At 37.0% G+C, this 8999-nt stretch overlaps 1 protein-coding gene and 1 long non-coding RNA gene across 2 annotated transcripts in view; both read right to left on the bottom strand.

The window, feature by feature from the left end:
* LOC111804916 overlaps nucleotides 1–128 on the bottom strand; it is a 670-nt gene extending 542 nt beyond the window's left edge. Inside the window, exon 1 of the long non-coding RNA XR_002816588.1 lies at nucleotides 90–128. This is a non-coding gene — a long non-coding RNA (uncharacterized LOC111804916). The remainder of the gene's footprint in view (nucleotides 1–89) is intronic.
* A 3756-nt stretch (nucleotides 129–3884) lies between these two features.
* The window catches only part of LOC111805342 (protein GDAP2 homolog), a gene marked incomplete at its 5' end in the record, with an annotated part of 16301 nt that continues 11186 nt past the window's right edge, over nucleotides 3885–8999 (bottom strand). Inside the window, 6 exon segments of the mRNA XM_023690376.1 lie at nucleotides 3885–4204; nucleotides 4393–4484; nucleotides 4562–4636; nucleotides 4720–4789; nucleotides 5764–5831; nucleotides 8488–8596. Of these exon segments, the coding sequence (XP_023546144.1) occupies nucleotides 4129–4204; nucleotides 4393–4484; nucleotides 4562–4636; nucleotides 4720–4789; nucleotides 5764–5831; nucleotides 8488–8596 (490 nt within the window). The 3' untranslated portion in view covers nucleotides 3885–4128.

Raw genomic sequence — 8999 nt, 5'->3', positions numbered from 1 at the left:
TTTTTTTTTTTTTTTTTTTTTTTTTTTTTGAGTTTTTTAGTTAATGATAAGTTAAGGAATCAATACAAGGGAAATAAGATTCGGATTACCTTGTTGATCGAATATCTCAAGGCAAGAATATTGTCTGAGATTCGAATCACTCCACAAGCAAGATCGATCATGTCTAGCTTGAATGATTCTTGTTGATCAAATATCTCAAACACTTGTTTGAGATTCGAATCACTCCAAGATTGATCATGTCGAGCTTGAATGATTCTACATGCAACCTAAACTACATAGAATTGCAAAGAAACTTAGTCATTGGCTAAAGAAGAGCACAAATGTTTCTTTTAATATATATTCCAAGTCTTCTTACAAATACAACATACATGGCTTTATATAGCCTCAACATGAAACTACTAGAGCCATTCCAACATTCATACTCAATGACCATAATTAACTATTATATTATGTAATTGTAACCTAAAGTAAATTAAAAGTCTTAAAATACATTAATGAAATACAATAACTCTAACTTACTCTAAATTGTAATCTACCCAAAATTTAAAACATGAAACTTCATTCTTTTTCAACGTGGCATGAATTGAAATATCTTTTGATAATTTCAACAATATTTTCTTCACATCTTCATTGAAGCATATTGAATGATTGATGTCTCTTGGTTCATATCAGTTAGGTTTGATGCATGGTATCACTATCGTACTCTTTTGGCAGCAGGACAACGATTGTGGAGCACTTGTTCTCAACTAATTGAGTTTCAATTTTCACTGTCCCATACGCAGCTTCTATATTCACTCCAACTTTTACTTGGAAGACATATAGTGCCGCCTTTTATGGCCATTCATATCCTCGATAAGCCTCTTGCATATGAAGCACGACGAGGAGCCTAAACTATAACTATTCTGGTTGTGAGGTCTTCGTCATTGAGTTCTACCTCTTTATTTTGAGGACTCGCTTTCTCATCCTCTACTTTCAAGTTTGTCACCTCCCACGCCTTCGGGGGAGTTGGGCCTGTAATATCTATTACCCACATACGGAAGCCTAGTTCCACGTTTCATCTTGGGATTGATCGTTGCTAAGGTCAAATAGTCATTCAACTGTAGTATAGGTCGTAGAAAGGTCTTGGACCTTTTGTTTGTAAAGCATGGACTTCGCCCATGACTTCGCCCTCTCAACAAAACAGAAGACTTTGTCTTTCTTGGACATGTCAAAATATTCCTAGTATGTCTAAACTCTCTTAACTTCCTTCTTACTATATTATCTCGACATTCTTTGAGAAGAACTAGGGGTGAAATTCTTGTTTTAAACTCTCTCAATAGTCCACGGTATATGGCCATCTTAAATGTCCATGTACTTGGATCTCCACTACAACTTTACATCATGAGCGAGATGCATTGTGCCAACGTGACCTTTGCCTCTTCCAGCCATAGTATTTGTGGCTTGAAAATACTATTTGAGGTCAAAAATAAAATTCTCCAAAGTCTTAGTGTCTCAAGCCCTACAAAAGGGCTTAGGCTTTGGGACCTTTACCTTCTTAAATTGTATTACACCCCTACTTGGAGTTTGGTACCCCACGCTCTCGTGGTGAGACTTAGCTTAAGGCTTAGATCGGCCTCTTCGGCCGTAACCACTCAAAGGGTTGCTCTTAAATCCTCAAATATTTTTTAAACCATCTAAACAATCGCTTGTTGTCTAGGCCCTCGATACGTTCTTCCATCCCAGAAATATAGCTCATCGAGCTATCCGTACACTCAAAGCCACCAACAATTGTGGCTTTATCTTCTAGGGTCGACCCTAACCATTAATTAATGGACGGGCATTGCCTTGAAGTCGTCGATTCTATCAGCTTTAAAGGCAATATCGTTCATGTGAGACTCCAAAAACCTCATTCCATAAGGAACTTCACTAGGTAGAGTAACAAATCTTCGATCTCTACCAATCAGCAAACCTAAGACTTGCCTTGTTGTTTTGCAGCGGACATGTTTGATTATGATTCAAGGAGCCGATTCGACCTTGATACCAATAGTCACAATTGCACTCTTGTGGTAGCGGGAGAGCGATTGTGCAACACTTGTTCTAACTCAAACAAGTCGACCATATGGAAATCATAAGTCGCAAACAATTCAGATGTATGATCAAGCCTTGGTCACATTTGAGAGAGTGCTTTAGAAAACGTGAGCGAGGAAATACGTTAAAAATAATTTATAAGAAAGCAATATTATAGGCTAAAAGCAAATAAGCAACCATTATAACTTTGTTAGCATATAACACAAGTAGAAAGAATTGACTACTAGTCACATCTTACTATAGTACATTTTGGGTTATTTTGTCCTAGTGAGGGTAAACATAATTTTGGTGAACCGTCATACATCTCATATTGACAGACCAAAAATAGTAAAGACTTAACTACACTTGAAAACAAGTAAAAAGGGTTTGGAAAAGACATACAGTCTAGGACAACACGTCCTAAACAAGTATGATTGGGACATCTAACACGTCTTGGACAAGCATGGTCATGACACACAGTACTTCCTTACACATGGTTCATACACGTGCGCATGAACCCACTAGGTGGGCTCATATGCATACCACCTAGGTCTGACTATGGACTAGCATACACTCATGCGGCAGAAAACCGATGGAAAAGAAAGTAACATGTATAATATCGTGGTATACGCATTTATACGTAGCATACTAGAAGTAATTCATGTTTATGTGACATTAACATATATGAGATTCAGCATCATAATGTTTAACATGGCAAACATGAATCAATAAGTAGGGAGTACATGAATTACAACAATTTATTGGAATATCATATAATAAATTATAACACGTGTATAGGCCACAAGTTACGTGTTATCGATGCGTCAATCAACTCATTCAAGCTAGTCCATAAACATTCCAATAGAAAGCTCGGTTACAATTTTAAGATCAACTTGGTTGTTTCTAGATTCAATTTCGCGTGATCTAATTTCACCCCATCTTTCAACCATTAAAAAAAATGTTAAATTTGAATACTAAACCAAAATTACTCACAAAAATACTTCAAAACATAAATGTTAATCTAATTACAGAGTAATTCACTTGAATATAAAATTCAATAACAATCCCAAATCTCATAAATTCCTCTAATTAATAGATTTATCTAACAGCTTAAACTTATTTATCGATCATCTTGAAATTATAGTGATGCTTATTATCACACCTTCCATCATACAAAAATATAATATCGATCATCTTGAAATCATAGTAATACGTATTATCACACCTTCCTATCGTACGAAAATATGATATCAATCATCTTGAAGTCGTAGTAATGCTTATTATCACACCTTCCATCGTACAAAAATATGCTATCAATCATCTTGAAGTCGTAGTAATGCTTATTATCACACCTTCCATCATACAAAAGTATGATATCAATCATCTTGAAGTCGTAGTAATGCTTATTATCACACCTTCCATCGTACAAAAATATGCTATCAATCATCTTGAAATCATAATAATACTTATCATCACACCTTCCATCGTACAAAAATATGATGTTCTCAAGAGACCTCTACTAAGAATAATTTGAAAATATTAATATTGGTAAATGTAAACAAAAGGATTAATTTGAAAATTGAAATAAAAACATCCACATGATACATTCTTGAAAATCCCGATATTTAAATATCGACAAGTTTGGTTAGATTATATATGGGCTGATCCTTCTTTTTGGTTTTAATCCTAACCTTAAAAAAACCCACGAGTCGCACACTAAGCATAGCAATTTTCTAAAATGATTAATTTCATTTTTATTTAACCTTATAGAATTGCTCATTTTTTATTTAAACGAAAAAGACTGNAGTGGAAATGAATATTAACAGAGCACCTTGAGCAAATTTCAACAAACCACTTTTTTCATTTTATTATTAAAATCTCATCCGACATAACATACAAAAGGAATAACGTTATTCACCTTCACAAGACAAAAGAACCAATACTTGAGAGGAAAAAAAAATTAAAGAAAATGGGAGACCATTTCTACAAACATAATCAACACCTACCCACCTAAGAACACTAAAGGAAGATAAGCAGTATATAAACCATAGCCCATTCTATGATTTACACATTTCTTTGATGTCAAGGTCGATGGTATACGTATTTTGTTCGAGGATCCACAATCAGGCCCTTCCCTCCATTTACTTCTAAGTCGTGCCTGCATTTACAACACGTTGAGGCGTCTAATTTCTCTTAATTGTAATAAACTCAAGGCATAATAAAGGGACCCATAAGCTATGCTCTAAACTTGAAGATGTGCACAAGTTTCCCAAGCTATCAAACCTTTGATTAATAGAAAGAAATAAATCATTGTTGAAAAAGAGTTCAAAGTAAATATTCACTCACTGAAATACAAAGTCAGGGATGGTCAACTGCTCACGAGGAACGTATTTGAACAGCTGCAGTAGTCGATCGATGTACACAACTTTGTTCCATACCTGGATATCAGTTACTCAAAACTTAAATCTCATTAATTGCTAGAAACATCAGAGATTATAACAAACTTGAAACCTACCACATTATCAACGAGCATTTGCATGGCAAATACTGCAGCTTTCAATCCAAAGGTTGGGTGAAGAACATATATTGCCTATAAAATCATACAGGTTGGTGAGAAAGTGGAAAGCGGATTTCTGGTCTGCACGATATACTAGAATAAGTTGGAGTTCATACATGGAGGTTGCGCTGGTGTTTTCGGCCAAGAATCTGCTGCAATCTCTTCATCCATCCCATGTCTGGCCGACTAACAGTATATAATCCATAAACATAGTCAGAGAAGTATGTTTTTAGACATGCTCTGAATAAACACATTCATACATCTAGTTCTTCTCAAGAACCTTCTAGTAACTTTTTTAATGATAAATCGAGCTCCATTAAAAAAACGTTTTGCAATGGCCCAGGCCCACTGCTAGCAGATATTGTCCTCTTTGGGCTTTCCCTTTCGAGCATCCCCTCGATGTTTTTAAAACGCGTCTACTAAGGAAAGGTTTCCACACCCTTATAAAAGGTGTTTCGTTCTCCTCCCCAATCGATGTGGGATCTCACAATCCACCCCCCTCAGGGCCCAGCGTCCTTGCTAGCACTCGTTCCTTTCTCCAATTGATGTGGGACACCTACCAAATCCACCCCTCTTCGGGGCCCAGCGTCCTTACAAGCACACCGCCTCGTGTCTACCCCCCTTCGGGGAACAACCTCCTCGTTGTTACATCGCCCGGTGTCTGGCTCTGATACCTTGTAACGGTCCAAGCCCACCGCTACCAAATATTGTCCTTCTTTGGGCTTTCCCTTTCGGGCTTTCCCTTTCGGGCTTCCCCTCAAGGATTTTAAAACACGTCTGCTAGGGAAAGGTTTCCACACCCTTAAAGGGTGTTTCGTTCTCCTCCCCAACCGATGTGGGATCTCACACGCTTACAGAGACAGTAGCCCAATAAAAGGAGCCTTTTTTTAAGGGAAAATTTCTCACATCATGGCACATCCTTGATTATGGACCCACACTCGATGAAATAGGTTATTGAAACAAAGAAATGTGTTTGATAAGCATTTCCTAAATATTTATGTAACTAATGCCCAACAGGAGATAACTTCAAGTAGATATAACTGATCCAAAAAAATTTCAATGTCTAGGCTTATCATTGGGACAAATGTTTTTAATCCCTCAAATCCTTGTTCGCTTAAGAACAAAAGAAGATAACTTGAAGTAGATATAACTGCACTTACGGCTGCAAAGATGCTGCTGAGTGGAAGTACACTATTGTATAGGGCTTCTGTATTAATGGCTCAAATTCCTGGAATTTAATAACAAGTCAGTCCATAAACTGAATAATGTCATAGCACATTATAACAAAGAAAGGATGTTCCAGAAAATAGCAGCAAGATTAGTGGTTAACCAGAAACTACAAGTACTACTTTGAGTAGAGTTTTATGTAGCATCATTAAATTGAATGAAATCAACTGAAATGGAAATGAATTCTATATAAGATCTTTCTTAATCAATCCAAAATAAATTCTATATAAGAGCTTTATACTCCATCTGACCATAGGCGAGGTTCGCTCCAACTCGACCAAGCTTATTTTGTTTACTACGTGATAATCTTGAACATCCACACAAACTAGCCGTACAGCTGAGCAACCTTCTACTCATCATCAAATTTTTCAATCACCGAGTGTTTCCAACTTACGCACGCATCTTGACTTGGCCTCAACAATACTCATCACCCTTTCATGCATTTCTTATCTTCCATGACGACTTTAACCCGACTTTTCTCTACTCTATGCCAAGGTCATTTAAACGTTCCATAACATTATTTCTCATCATCTTGATTCTCGACCACTCGGCTATCCCACTTCTACATCAAGTGAGGTCCACACCGAGATGAGTTCAAACCTTCAACGAGGTCAAAACTAGCTTACAAAACTTACCAGGTACTACTACTTGGTAATTCTTACTACTTAACTAAGTCATACCTAGCTTAATGCGCCCACCAAACTCTTCCAGGATGATTTTTGTTGCATAACTAGGTGAGAACCAGCTCAACGAATTTTCAAGAAGTCTTGTCGTGTAGCATACCAAGACTAACTTTCAAATGTTTATCGGGTGGCCACTAATACCTTATGATACCTTAGTATGTCATCAAGCTTTGATGCTTGCTTGGACATGCTTACCCAGAACCAACCCATCAATCCAGCCTTCGAGACACCCATCCATCTGAACATTATTGATGGCATGAGCACACTTGCTCTCATGCCATGTTCATTGAGCATATTGTGTTGGAGTCTAGGCCCAAGTTTCAACCTCCAATCTATGGGTAGATGCGCAATACCAGTATACTCATGTCATCTGAGACTTGTCTTTGAGATTTACATCCTTTAAAGATGTCAAGACACTTGTCTTGTATCATGAGGTGGCTCACTTGGACCATGAACTATGTCATGGCCTAGGGGTGGTGGAGAACCAACATCATGTCTCTCCCCTGAATTACATTCTAAGGCATTTCTCTTATGTCACCAACATAAAGTGCACGTTTGATCTCCTTTCACCCTGAAACCTGACATGCTTGCATCTTTCCCTCAAATGCATCAAACTCCAAACCCACTTGTCAAAACTCATGACACAACCCCAGATTTTGGCACTATGGCCCAAGGCCCTATCTAGGCTTATCACTAACCGCACTGACTTACCATTCCTAATATTGCATGTGTTTGAGTTTAGTTTTCTCGAGTACTACTTCTAGGTGGGTTAGGTGATATCCTCCTTGATCGTATCATGGCACTTCTCTCCCAACTCATATTTAGTCGGTCAGACGACACATACATGTCGTCTCATGCTTGCTCACTTGGTAGGAATCTCAACCCATAGTCTTTTAGTAGGGTTGAGACACTCTCCCCACTTAAACTAGTCATTGACAATTTTTCCTAACTTAGGATTGTAATACCAAGCATACAATTTAGAGTGTCCACACGTGTGCATGAATATATGAAGTGTATATGAAATTTTGGTCACGGAAAACATTTATGAAACACATGGGGACTTCCACATCACGAATGGAGGTGCACAAAGGAGTCGTATGCAGCACATAGCGAGCACAACTACCCGAGGAAATAAAGAAAATACTATTGCAAAAAATATATATAATAAAAACTGATCTTTTTAATCTAGCATACAGATTTCAATCAAAGAACTATAACTTGGGGAAGAGGGTGGCTACATCCAAAGAAAATAAAATGATTGATTGATTAATTACACAGAATGTGAATAAACAGAAAGATAAGTTTCTAAAGGAAAGGAAAGACATAAGCCTAGTCATAGAGGATGCTGGAAATGACATTTGAAACAGAAGTTTGTATCTGGTAGACTTGTTATTTATTTGGCAAGACATTTAACTTCGTTGTAGCATCTTTATAGGAGAATTTCATATCCTTGGAGAAGTAAAATAAATGTTTAAAATAACCAGACTTAGCGGCCGACTACTGTCATTAGCCACTACTTAAAATCTGTTATGCAATTGAAACTGGAGGCATAACACCATTCAAGCCTCAAACCATAACAGAGGCTTACACCCTTCAAGCCTCAAAGGCTTAAGCAAAGAGGCTGTGGCATGGGCGTATCTCTCATGCTTCAAACGATTTTAAAAACACCAGTACAACACTACCGATAATTTAACAAAGCATGATTGAGAACAATTCATACATACATCCTCATAATGTATGAAGCTTTGGAACAGTTTAAAATATAGAAACTGAACAGGATTTGTTCTATAGGTTGTATAACTGTGTCCTTGAGTTCCAAGAAGTTCATTATTATCATCTTATCAGGTCCATATCAATGTCTGAAAAATGGTTGATTCATTTTGTTCTGTGTCCATATCTATACTCATGCTTCTTAGAATTCAAAAATCTAATATGAGAAACAAATGCATAGTATTCAAGGTTAAATTAAATTACCTTTACAACATAGAGCACAAATCGCTCAAGATCAAGACAACGCAGTAGAAAATGTGCTCCCACAACAACCATAACAGGGTGACCATCGCTATCGACTCCACCACGGTAACTGCAATAGGTTATAAATAAAGGCATCTCAAGCTAGTGATATTTTCAGAAATGCAAAGTATCTCACTCCTTATTCTCACAAGCCTCTGATCCATTAACATGCCATAAAGAAACATAAACTAGAACTCAGTATGGTAATAGGAAACAGCACATTTCTCAATAGACACTTCTATTAACCATTGGCACATATAAATTCTAATGGCTCACGAAAACCAACTTCCTTAAAATGTCCTCTCTACAAAGCAACTCTAACAAAAGCTCTAAATGGCTCACATATAAACTCTATTAACAACTGGCACATATAAATTCTAATGGCTCACAAAAACCAACTTCCTTTAAATGTCCTCTCTGTACAAGGCAACTCTGACAAAACCTCTCAAAAAAAAAAAAAAAAAAAAAAAAAA

This window comes from Cucurbita pepo, chromosome LG11 (assembly GCF_002806865.2).
Source record: "Cucurbita pepo subsp. pepo cultivar mu-cu-16 chromosome LG11, ASM280686v2, whole genome shotgun sequence".
NCBI lineage: Eukaryota > Viridiplantae > Streptophyta > Magnoliopsida > Cucurbitales > Cucurbitaceae > Cucurbita > Cucurbita pepo.
Note: the sequence above shows the minus strand (reverse complement) of the source record. Positions and strands in the feature narration are given on the sequence as shown.